The 13,424-nt window shown below is 32.5% G+C and overlaps 1 protein-coding gene across 2 annotated transcripts; it reads left to right on the plus strand.

Annotated features, from left to right (window-relative positions):
• The first annotated feature begins 250 nt into the window (after positions 1-250).
• Positions 251-4,596, plus strand: LOC110606614 (mitogen-activated protein kinase homolog NTF3). Of its 2 annotated transcripts, none has more exons than XM_021745504.2 (3): positions 251-731; positions 1,164-1,607; positions 3,586-4,596. In XM_021745504.2, the coding sequence occupies exons 2-3, from the start codon at positions 1,185-1,187 to the stop codon at positions 4,279-4,281; spliced, it is 1,119 nt and encodes a 372-aa protein (XP_021601196.2). In that variant the 5' UTR covers positions 251-731; positions 1,164-1,184; the 3' UTR covers positions 4,282-4,596. The 2 variants fall into 2 exon arrangements, with proteins under 2 accessions (XP_021601196.2, XP_021601197.2); XM_021745505.2 differs by having other exon boundaries at positions 1,182-1,607.
• Positions 4,597-13,424: the final 8,828 nt, after the last annotated feature.

Below are 13,424 nucleotides of genomic sequence, written 5' to 3' on the forward strand. Positions count from 1 at the left end.
TAATTTGTAAAAATAAAACATAATTTTAATCGAATCAAAAGTTTAATAATTTTCAAATGTCTAAATAATTTGTAATAGTTGCAGCAACATATTTTCGCTAGCCACGATAACACTAATTTGCATCTTAAGATACCACGCTATTCTTTTAAAAAGAGATAGAAAGGAATCCTGGTAGAATATGCTCAACGGCGCCGTTTGGAAATTATTGATCTATAACACGTCATCACATCGTACAATAAAATAGAAAAGTTGTCGTTGAGTGAGAGCAACCGGACTCTCCGGCCTCTCAGACGGTTAGATGCGATAACCCAAAAAATATCAGCATTATTATTCGTTTTGCCTTTTGCTTTGGCACCCTACTTTGATCGCGACGAGATAACGGATCATCATCGCTGCGTAATTTCTTAGAAATCACCATCTACCGATACTTCACTGCAACAGATCCAATACAGAGCTTCTAGCCTTTTTGGCTTCACAGAGATCGATAATCTATGCTTTCTGGCACCAAATTTAACAGGCTTGATGCTGGATGAGTTACGTTCATGAGATGGGCCAATTGAATTATGTTCGAGAATAATTTTGGGAGAACATTGGATTTGTTTATTGGGAATTGAAGGAACTTTGATTTTGTTACAGAGAATTTTTCAGCTGAGATGGGGGATGAGTTTTGATGTGGGTAGCAGATTGTAAAGTATTTTATTTGGATAAGAAAGACTTTCACAACATCAAAAGTAAGTTCTTTATCCCTCCACTTTTATATCATTTTGAAAAAGAGTTTATGATTTTTCCTTTTTTGGCAAATTGTTATATACTTTGAGCATTTAATATTCTAGGAATTTCAATGGTGACATTGGGCATTCAATAGAAATCTGATGTCTTCCATGAGAATCAATTCACACTTTATAGGTACAAGTCCATCTTATCTGATGGTGCTCTTTGACCGAACCATAAATGATTGGAAAGTCTCGATACAATGTCTCCCATGAGAGACTTTGTAATTGATCCTTATGTGATGGTTAGGTCTCTTTTTAATGGCGATGTTTCTATATTCACATGCTAATTCCGTTATGTACTGGGTCAATTTTTTCGGTTTTGAGCAATTCCCAGTTTGTGTTTTATATCAGAATGATCAGTGTGCAACGCTTTTGATTTCAAAATTCCAGCTTTCATTTTAATAACAGGCAATGGCGACTCCGGTTGAGCCTCCAAATGGAGTTAGAATTCAGGGGAAGCATTACTATTCTATGTGGCAAACCTTGTTTGAGATTGACACGAAATATGTTCCCATCAAGCCGATTGGCCGAGGAGCTTATGGAATCGTTTGTTCCTCGGTGAATAAGGAAACCAACGAAAAAGTTGCAATCAAGAAAATACACAATGCTTTTGAGAATCGTGTTGATGCACTGAGAACTTTACGTGAACTGAAGCTCCTTCGCCATCTTCGAAATGAAAACGTCATTCAGTTGAAGGATGTAATGATGCCTATTCACAGGAGAAGTTTCAAGGATGTATATCTGGTCTATGAGCTAATGGATACGGATCTGCATCAAATTATTAAGTCTTCTCAAGCACTTTCTAATGATCACTGCCAGTACTTCCTATTTCAGGTATCTATATGCTAGCTATTAGTGAAAGGAAGGTTTTTCAAGTAGTCGTGGTACTGAATTTAAAGATGATAAGGTTAATGCTCAGCATTTTCTACCATAGCTAGCTTTTGTGGTAATAGAAACTAATTGATGAAATATTCTGGGAAACCATTTGCTTAGTTTTTGTTAAAAATTTGCGTGGAAATATTTTACAGCCGTTGCAATGTTAATTATTGACTTACCTCTTACTGGCCTTTCTGTTAATGGATTACTGTTACAAGATGTTCTTATTATATCAGCTTGTGCGTTAACAAGAGAAAATTAATATGCTTGGTTTTTGTGAAAGATTACTGTTAACCAGGATAACATTATTAATATTCTTTGATACAAGATGTTCTTGTTATTTTGACAATGTGTGTATTAACATCAGATTTGGGTAATACTAGCCTTAAATTTAAAATAATGTTTTCAAGACAATTTTTTAGCTCACTTGTACTTTGCATTTCTAGACAACTAGTTGCTTTGCTTAGATATGCTAGTATCTTTAGTTTTTGATGCTCGACAGTGTAGTCTTTCAAGTGTGGAAATGAAATTTCGCTGCACCAATTTAATTAATTGCAGAATGATACTGATAGAGAAATGTCTCTGTTTCTGTCAGTTGATTTCTATTATTAGTAGTGATTTTTTAAAAGCAAGGCAACACCGTGAAAGGTATGTAATATGAGATAGCATTTGGGAGATGCGCGTTCAAGATGGTTACACTTCTACTTTCTAGGAAGCTATTTGGCTCTCATCTGAAATGCACAATTCAAATCATACATCTAAAGAAAACATTTTAGGTTGGGATCTAGCTATGAATAATGAATAATCATGGGGATGAGATTCAGATATCAAAAACATGGTGTTGGTGTGTGTATCTGTGTTCCTGATATTGTAGATTTTATTAAAAAGTTAATCAGAGTCTCAAGAGTCTGTTCTGATGGTTGCCTTATCCATCTTCCAGGGGCATAGAAGTTCTGCTGTCTTTTTATTTCGGTTAACTTAACTGTGACTATCATTTGTGAATTTGCTGGATTCAGATGCAAATGAATTTATTACATCTTCTATTTGCATCCAATAAAGCTCTCATACTCTAATTCTTCATTTTGTTATGCCGTACATATGTCAACACTACACTGCACGGCAAGCGACACTATATGTGTCCAACACATCTTCATATAGTCAGACATTTGAGTGACAGAGATCTCTAAAGATGAAAAGCATAGTTAATAGAGCACTTTTTTCTCTCAAGATGAAAAGAATGTATAACAAAGCACTGATTTCCTATGAGATATAAAATAGTTATTTATTTATATTTTGAATGAAGTATTTGGTTGTATTTAATGATCTATTTAGAGCAATAACTATTCTTGCATAATTTTATGTTGTTTATTCTATTTTATTTTATATAACATAATGGATTCAAGCACCCGTGTCTACGTTCAGGTCCATATGCCTATATTCTTTATTTAGATAGTTGATAGACACAAGAATATGCACCCATTGCTGATGCTCGTACCCGAGTCCGTGTAACACAGAAATGAAGCATACAGACTAATATATTGTTCTAGTATCCTCTTTTGGATTTTAGAAGATTACCATTCATGTTGCTTGAAGTTCTATTTGTTTTAAGGGATGAAAATAGTTCCTCTGGCCTCATTGCTCCTATTAAAATTGTCGAAATTGCTTGTGAATCACTATAGCTTTCCTTATTCACCTTTCATGTGTTTTTTTCTGTTCATGCCACACTAAGCTTATTTTCTGGAAGTGGATTCCAGTGGATGTGGTTATCAGCTGCAACTATGTGAAACTCTGAATCTTTCCCTATTAGTCTGTTGGCTTGTCATGCTTCAGCATTTTGTTACCATTTTTCTTTTAAGACAAGCATTTACACACTCATATGTATTCTCTAGGTGCATGGACCTACTGAGTTTTTATGAATTCACACTTCTTCGTGCAGTTGCTCCGGGGTTTGAAGTATCTCCACTCAGCAAACATTCTCCACCGTGACTTGAAGCCTGGTAATTTACTTATAAATGCAAACTGTGATCTAAAAATTTGTGATTTTGGGCTTGCACGCACTAGCAATGGCAAGGGCCAGTTCATGACTGAGTATGTTGTTACTCGCTGGTATCGAGCTCCAGAACTACTCCTATGCTGTGATAACTATGGCACATCCATTGATGTCTGGTCTGTTGGATGTATCTTTGCTGAGCTTCTTGGCCGGAAACCTGTCTTTCCAGGCACAGAGTGTCTCAACCAGCTTAAACTTATCATCAACATCCTCGGCAGCCAGAGAGAGGTGGATGTTGAATTTATTGATAACCCTAAGGCTAAGAAATACATTAAGTCACTTCCATATTCCCCTGGTACTCCATTTTCTCGCCTTTACCCTAATGCCCATCCTTCCGCAATTGACCTGCTTCAGAAAATGCTTGTTTTTGACCCGTCAAAGAGAATAACTGTTACTGAAGCACTCCAGCACCCTTACATGTCCCCACTTTATGATCCCAACAGCAATCCTCCAGCCCAGGTCCCTATTGATCTTGACATAGATGAGGATTTAGGGGAAGAGATGATACGGGAGATGATGTGGAATGAGATCCTCCATTACCATCCTGAATCAGGTGCAGCCAATGGGCAGATGTGTGCCTGATCTTGTCACAATAGGTCAAACTGCGGAAGTTTTTCTTAGTCGTAAGTTTTTTTTTTTTTTGTTTTCCCTTTTTTGGTGCTGTCCCTCTTGTTCTAATAATATCAAGAAAGCATGCACCGGTCATGCCACTGATGCATGATTGACTAACTTATGTTTTAAGGGCTTGGTAATGAGCCTGAGCTCTGAACTTTATGTGGCCCTTTATAGTTTCTGTACATAGATGCATCCAAGTACGTTTGTAAGAGTATGAGAAAACTTCTGTTGTATGTTTAGAATATATAAATCAATGTATTGTAACGGTGTCGTGTTAACCAAGCTTGTTGTGAAGAGCCCGTTGCCTGTTGGGGCGTTGAACATTTAGTTTACAAATGACGCATGCAATTGCTTGCTATGTAGATTGACTTTATTTCCATTTACATTAGCAGATATGCATGTATTATATGTAGTGGCTTGGTACTGGCACGCATGATGTTTTGCCTGTTTGAAAATTTGTCCTTGCATACTCCCAGAAAGTAAGAGAAGGTGAAAAAAAAAAAAGAAAAAGCCACTTTATTTGCTGCCTCGATTATCCATTAGAGCTTAAATGGTTCCTTGAAATTTTGTGCATGTATATAAGGACTTGTTCACCTATAGATTAATGGGTGTTTATGATTTTTATTGTAATACAAGGAACTCCAATGGGCCAGGCCGAGGGAGCCCAATAGTTCAGGTTTGCATCTCTGCAATTAGAGGGTTTTAATCCCTGCTCCTACTTCTGTAAGATAATTTAGTCTTTGAGAAAAGAAAAAAGAAAAAGAGAAAGACTTGCATGGCCAGTCCTTAATGCCCATTTGATGCCTACTGAATTAAGAAAGCCCGTGTTCGTATGGCACTACATTGTTGAAATTATATTAAATTAATTAGTATAATAACAGGGTGTTTACATTCTCAAAATTAGTTTTAGGTTTAACTTAGTTCCAACATCTTTTTATTTAAAAAATTGGTAATGTAAAACAAAAAAGTGGCTAATTTTTAAGTGGGGGGGAAAAAACGAGGGCTAATTAATAAAGCATGGCAAAGACAAGAAGCTTCTGAGTTGTTGGTCATGGAGAAAGGAAATCAGATGCCTATATACGATAAGATTATGTGCTAAAATAGTACAAATTCCCGGTGATTCTTTGTCCATTTTCCTCTTACTACCTCACTGTTAGAAAATTATTTAAAATTCAGCAGCTGCCTGCAGATTTTGACAACTCCTAGGCTTCAGCATGAATCTGTAGCTTTACATATATAGAAATGAATGTGGTCTGATTATTTTATTTTCTAACATTATTGGGGCAGACACAGAATATTAATCCAATCAATTAAGGATGTGATTCTTATTGACGTCTAATTAAATTTAACTTTATGATTTTGAAGACAACATAGAATTAAAGCCAGCTAATTGCTCCTAACTAATTTATAATTTTAAAGCAATAGGTTCCCTTGAATGCCTTCGTATAGTCGATCATATATCGCGGTTCAGTACTTTTATTTAATTCAGGGAATCTGGCTTTTGGTGGGGCTACTGTGGCATCTCCATCTTTCTTTTTAACCACCATTAATTCCAAGTCTAATAATTGTCAATTAATTAATTACTTGGCCAATTTTTTTTTTTGGCCCACTTTGTCAAATTCATAGCATATAATGTTGAGTCTAAAATATTCAGAAATATTTCATGGGATTTATTATTATTATTTGGAGGTATACATAGATTGATAATGGTAAATGCAAAACAAAGAAAACGTACTGGCGGGCAGTAAATCTTCACAGCTTGAGAGTGATGGGTCACTTTAAAGCACTGTTGTCGCATGCACGTACGATATGGAGAAAACCCTAGTTCTGCTTTTTGAGATATTGTTTATCTTTGAAGTCTTACAGGATGGGGAAATTTAAAAGATAAGAAAACTGATATGGTTGCTTTTGCCATGCACATTAAAGCACATCACATGGCTGATGATGCCTTCTTTAAAAAAATAGTATACAATTGATAGCATAGTGATGGCAGATGGATGGTCCTGCTAAATTTATAAGTATTTTGTCCATGGTAGGCCTAGGTTAAGAAATTTATGATCTCACCCTCTCCTTTATTTATTTATTTTTATATCTAAAATATATCTGTTATCAATTTTTTACATATCAACAGTAAAAGAAGGGATAGTATTTTGGAAACCAACCACTGATGCATGTGAAAATAATAAAAATAAAAAGGGAGATGATTCAAAAGAATTTGGAAAAGGAAAAGCATATGAAAATGATTGCTAGGTAAATAGTTAGTTTTGTCTCTGGGCCCTTTGCAAAAGCTGGAAGGGCCCCTTTGCTTCTGTTGCATATATATTCTCATTTACTTACGTACAAAATATCTAACTTTATTATAATTAGAAAAAATTATAAAATTATACAATACAATTGAATAAAGATACAGCTCTTAATTTAAAATTTATAATTTCTACGAAGATTAAGTTTATTTGATAAGACCTAAATAAATAAATGGAAAATTCCTGAGTGGACTCAGTTAAAGCTCCGTCAAGGATGAAGCACTTCCTATCTCTGATAAAGTGGAAGTGTTGTTTTCCTTCATGTGGACGTTATTCTTTTTAAAATTAACCATTACTTACATTTAGGTATTCTACAACTTCTTTAATCCTTTGCCACATGTTAATAATTAATTATATTAAAATATTCTATTTTTAATAATTAGTTATCAATTTTATTTTACAGTTAAATTAAATAAATCTTAAACTTATAATATCTAGGGAAATCAAAATAATTAAGAGAAATATGCAAGCAGTATTCAGACAAAACAAAAATGCAGGCAGAGATCATATCACAAAACGCAAATCAATGAGCTGTCGATACCCAATAAGCCAACGTTGATAAAAAAAAAGCAAGGGTAGCTAAGCAACTTGGAACCCTATAGATATGTGACATCAACCCTGAAATGACACCCTACAAAGAAGGAAAAAGCAACACTTTTTCAAAAGGGTACCCTACTCCATTAGAGCAGGAGAGACATGCTCCCAAAGTTAACATAGACCTTAGGAGTGTCTCACTTCAGAACTAACCTATCAAGATCTTCCCATGTGTAACCTTTGTCCATAAAACCAGCTTTTTCACCCATGTTGCTAACCATATGAGACCCAACTTCCAGTCATGGCTGGGACCACATGCCTTGGCCATACTCCACTTCACCATCACCGGCACTATTAAAAACAGTGAAATAGTCATTTTGAAACCATCTGAATACGGAGGGATTTTTTATTTTTTTAAATGAAAATTGAGAATTACAAGAGAAGAGAAGAATTTGATATTAAAAAATAAAATTTTATAATTTTTTAAATTTATCTGGATATATTTATTATTAAACTAATTTTATAATTACAATATAAAGGTATGTATATTTAAAAAATTATTGGATGATTAGTTTTGTATCATTATGCTCAATAAATAACGAAATTTTAAATTATATTAAGTGTAACGAAATTGATGGCGTAAAATATCAGCGACGACTCATAATAAAACTAGACCACTAATTTAATTAGTAATTTATAATAATTTTTAAAATTAATCAGCAATTTATGATCGATTAATATTTTTTAAAAAATTAAGAAAGACTAAGATTAAAAAAATCATCAGCGCTAATTTTAATTTAACTAGAACTCATATTCTTTTCCACTCTCCGCACCACAGCCGACGGCCGCGAGTCCCGTTCCCATTCTCACGATAGACGTCCTTTCTCCACCACTTCATTGCCGACACCATCATGCCTTCTCCTTCAGTCCTTCTCATCGGTGTCACCATCGTCCCCTCACCTCCTACCCTGCTCAGCGGTGGGACCCAACCACCATTTTTACCGAAGCATCAGTAGGCTGATGGTGAAGGAAATCAGAGCCACCATTCATCGACACCAGCAGCAGCAGGTTGACGGCGAAGAAAATCGCAACAGGTACTAGAACGCCATTTTGAATCGTTCTCCAAGGTTTTGATTTATTGCTTTGATTCTTGAATGGGTTCTTTGTCAATCGAATATTTGTAGAGCATCCCTTTATATTATGAGTTTTCTAATTTTCTTATCTCGTTGCCTCAGTTAACGATGATGACTTGGTTTTTGTCTCTTGAAATGCATCTTATGAAATCAAGCCTGCAGAATTTGGTACCTTTTGACGCTGACTTGGTTTTCGTCTCTTGAATTTATATGGGTTTTTTTTATGTTGTTTTAATTGTGAGGATAAACTTTATTTTATCGGTATATATTTTGGCTTTGTTATTGTTGTTACACAATTTTGGATATTGTCGGTTTGTAAAGATTATCTTTTGATTGTTTGGTTGCTGATTATTCATCAAGTTTTTTATGATAATCTGCTATAGGAAACAAACTTTGACAATTTCAGTTGATTTCTAATAGTTTGAAATTTTTAATTTTCATTTTCATTTTTTTTGGGAAAATATAATGGTTATGTTTTTATTCAACTTGTTTATTATCGTCCGCCTTTCAGTTCAAAGAGTTGCCTAAGCTTATGAGGTTTTGAGTGATCTAGAGAAATGTGAGATATATGATCAATATGGTGAGGACCCTTTAAGGGAATGGGCAGAGGAGGGGTGTTCATGAGCCATTTGACCTTTTTCAATCCTTCTTTGGTGGCCCACTTGTGATTTATAGCATAAATTTTGTTTACTAACAATTAAATCTTGTGATTTTTTATTTATAGCATAAATTCCAAGCATTTTGACTTGAAAATTTTGTTTCTCAACAAGTGGTGGTAGTAAAAGATGCCGTAGGCAGAGGAGTTTTCATTGGAGAATCTCTACAATGGCACCTTCAAGTTGTCTCTTTACCGTAATGTTATTTGTCCAAAATGCAAAGGGTCAGTGTTAGAATATAATTGGCATCTTGATTTTCGTATCTTATATGGCTAACTTGAGAATTTTATGTAAAATTACAGTAAAGGTTCCAAATCAGGTGCATCTATTACATGTTGAGATTGCCAAGGTTCTAGAATTAAGGTCTCCATAAGATAACTTGGTTCATCTATGATCCAACAAATGCAACATCCTCATAATGATATGTAAGGGTACTGGTGAGACCATTAATGACAAGGACCACTGCTCTCAATTCAAAGGTGAAAAAGTTATTCAAGAGAATGAAGTGTTGGAAGTTAGTGTTGAGAAGGGTATGCAAAATGGATAAAAGATTACATTCCTTGTAGAAGTTGATGAAGCTGTGAGTTACAGAAACTAGCTAGAATAAATATAATATATACTTGTTTCTTTGATTTCTTGTAAACTCATTGTTTTGTGTTATTTGTCCAGCCTGATACTAACACAGGAACATTGTAATATTAATTATGTATTTTCAGGACTAGACTATATTAGTGTTTTGCTATTTCAGATTATAGGGTTGTTGATTGAAATATGTGTACAGTGTTATATAACAAGTTTATGAATATATTTAAAAAATCAGTGATAAATTAGTTTCAGAAAATGAGAAATAATAAAAATGCTTGCTTTAAATTAACTATCAATTATCAAGAAAATGATAATCATTCAATGACCATTTAGTCTCTATTTTAATTAGAGATCAATTAGCGATCATAAAAAATTTTAAAAGAAAATTTAAAAAGAGAGATTCAGCTTCTATATAACAACTAAATTGTGTGTGACCATTTCACCGATCAATTAGCAACCAATTTGTAACGAGTTATTTGCGGCCATTTTAGCGACCAAACTTTATAGTGTCAAACTTGTTTTCGCATCCAATTTATTACTATTAGTTCGTCGTAAATTAGCCGCTAAATTAGAATTTTTGTGTGTATAAAAAAATTTAGTCCCCTACTCCTATTTTCCTCTATATATCTCTCATTTTTTGTTTTATAGTGAAGTGTCTCTATCATGTAGGATCGTACATATGGATGTTCTCTTTTTCCATTATTAGACGGTTATTTAATTCCCTGTATGGATTCAATTTTGACTACATAGAGGCCTGTAGTTTTGCTGACCTATTCAATCGTATAAGCTGGGCTTCGATATCCTGAACCACAACCGCGCGCCGGTGTGCTGGGTTGTCATGAGTCTTTGATCTGTCTCTCTCTTATGGGCTTAGCAAAAGTCGGAGTGTTTGAAACTCAACTGTTATCAAGGATTCCAGATCAGTCCAATCTGCTCTAACCGTGATTGGAATTGTGTGCTAATGGATGCATAGCGGACTCTAATAGGTCTTGGGTTCGACTTTTTTATAAGGGCTCGACTACGGCTCGAGTGTTAGTAGCCCAACAGTCATCCGTTGCTATTATTTAGCGACTGGCTAAATATTAATATTTTTTAAATCACTGATGGATTATTATTTCTAAATAGTAACTAATTTTTTTTAATTAGCAACTAAATATTTAGTCGCTATTTCACTATTTTTTTTTAGTGCGGTAATGGGCTAATTAGGTAGCTATAAGGAGAAAATTGTAATCGGAAAAATTACAAGCTTGATTTTGATTTGCTTTTCGTATGAGGATTTTTTTGGTGTTTTATTGATTTATTTACATGTAAGAAAAGAGATAATGAAGCGTTTTAAATAGATTTTTTAAAATTTTCAATTTATTGAGATTTGGAGCTGTTCTATTTTTTTTCGTATGCTTTATTTTTTTTGTGCCTTATGTTTATTGTTTTAATTGAAATTTAGGGATGGTTTGACCTCTTTCCATAAAGTGCGATGGTGGTATTGTATGCTATTTGCTTTTTTTCTTCAGATAAATCCTTTGGCTTATGGAGATGTTGTTTAAGAGGTCAAAAATATTTTCTTAAGTTGTAATATGTAGGTTTATGAGCTTGAGTTTTTTTTTTTTTTTAATAAATCACCTTTATTTTTTGAAAAGGAAATAGAGAAGGGTAATATGCAAATTAATTAAAAAATAAAAAAATCATAACAAGAGCTGAGGTGAGAGATACCGTCATTGATGTCTTTTTTTCACTTTGTTTTACTTTCATGATGTGTAATGGGAAAATGTGCATTACAATCTGAGAGCTTTTTTCTTATGTTGGAAGTGAAGAAAGAAAGAGAGAGATAATTATTTAACATAATGTTAAAAGGTTAGGTGTTCACTCTATATCAAAAGCATGAAACCTGTCAATGTTGCCCAATTGTTTTCCTTGTGAAGGACACCCCCATATGCTTTAACTTTTTCTTTTTTTTTATTCAAAAAAGAATTAATATTTTTTTTAATAAGGGTAAATTGTTTTTTGGGCAAAGAATTCAACAACGAGTCTCTTTCTTTCTTTTTTCCTTTGTAAAAATAAGGAAAAAGAAGGATGAATACTTCTCGGCGGACAACTAAGACCAAGTAAAGAAAAAGAGAGTCCAATAAGCATGTGACATTAAAATTATGCATTAAAGATTTTTATTTTTTATTAATCAAAGCAGGCAAGGTGGTATGGGTTTAAGCTATCTCCCCGTGGAGATATGCTTAATTAGTATAGTGTCCTTTTTTTTTTAATAATTAGAGATAGGAACACATTGATAAAAATTTAATTGTAAGTTCTGTCCATAAAAATAATCTTATTTCTTTTTGAAATAATAATTTATACATATTAGTTATTTATTTTAATATTATAAATATTATAAAAAAATATTATTTATGCGATAATATAAGAGTAACAGAATTCGTAGAGATTGTGACATGTGTACGCGAAATACAAAAAATATATCGTACCATCAGATCTAACCGAACAATAAAAGATATGACATGCAATATTTAAAAACATATCCCAACACTATAGATTTTATTAATATCCAAAACGAGTATGCCGATGTTTTCAAAGTTTGGAGTCAATGAATAGACCTCTACAAAACACGCAATATTTTGTTAGAGTCATTATTGTACTGTAGGATTGATAGACATGATGCGTATGATAAATGCATATGAACAAAGTGGCTCAGCATTTATTAGTCAACTATCTACCATTAATAAGCTGCTTAATATATTTGCCATGAGATACTTTTCAATCTGATAAAATATCAATTAAAACGTTCCAATATAGTCATAGTATAAATATAGTGGACCAACTATATTAAAAAATAAATTTTTTAGCTTTACTAATTTATTATGTATATAAATTTTTCTCTGAATCTCAACGTTTACGAATTAAAATTCTGCTCTATTAATTCTCAATTATCAATTAAATCTATTAACTTTTTTCTGAATTAAACCTTTTTATCCACTTATATAAATCATCACTATATTAAAAAAAATAATGCTATTTTTTATTGGATGAAATAAATATAATGTAACATCTAAAATAATAAGAAGAAGAAGAAGAAAGAGGGAGGTTGGAGAGCTGATTGATCAGTTTATACCCAAATAAACCGAAATTCGGTTGGTTTAGGCACCCGAATATTCTGAAGTATATATAACACAATGGGGTCCACTAATTAACGCCCATCCTAATACTTTGGAGGCCGTTGATATTAGCTGATAGCTTTGTAATGCATACAATTTAATACTAATTAAATTATTTTTGAAGAAATAGTTTCATTATTTTAATGAAAAAATCGTTTTATATACTTCCAAAATCTTATAAATTATTATAATTAAAAATATAAAATAAACTATTTCTTTAAAAAATATTTTCATTAAAAACATTTCTAACGTTCAGTTTTTTTAAAAATAATAGATTTATTAAAGAGTTGTTGTGTAGAAGAGAACTGATTTATTTTTTTTTATACTAATTTTTTCATTTAATTCAAATCATGTAATTAAAAGTGAGCAGTATCCAATTCAAATCGAAAAAATTAATTGAATCAAATTAATTTTAAAATTTAGTTTAATTTTTTTATTTATTTTGATTAAATTTTTAATTTTAAAAATTTTAATTATTTCAATTTAAATTAATTTTAATAAAAAAATTAAAAAATTAAATTAAATTGATTAATGATAATAATATATTATTTTTAATAAATAATAATTAGGTGATAGCTTGGCTATCTTTAACGTGGCCCTAGCCATCATCAACTCCCTTAGTTGAACTTCATTTTCAGTTTACCTTTTCCCTTTTTTAATTATTTAAATATAAATGGTAGAAAATTTTCATTTATGGACACATTTTATTATTATTATTTACTTAAAAGGATTTGGCATAGT

This window comes from Manihot esculenta, chromosome 18 (assembly GCF_001659605.2).
Source record: "Manihot esculenta cultivar AM560-2 chromosome 18, M.esculenta_v8, whole genome shotgun sequence".
Classification (NCBI taxonomy): Eukaryota; Viridiplantae; Streptophyta; class Magnoliopsida; order Malpighiales; family Euphorbiaceae; genus Manihot; species Manihot esculenta.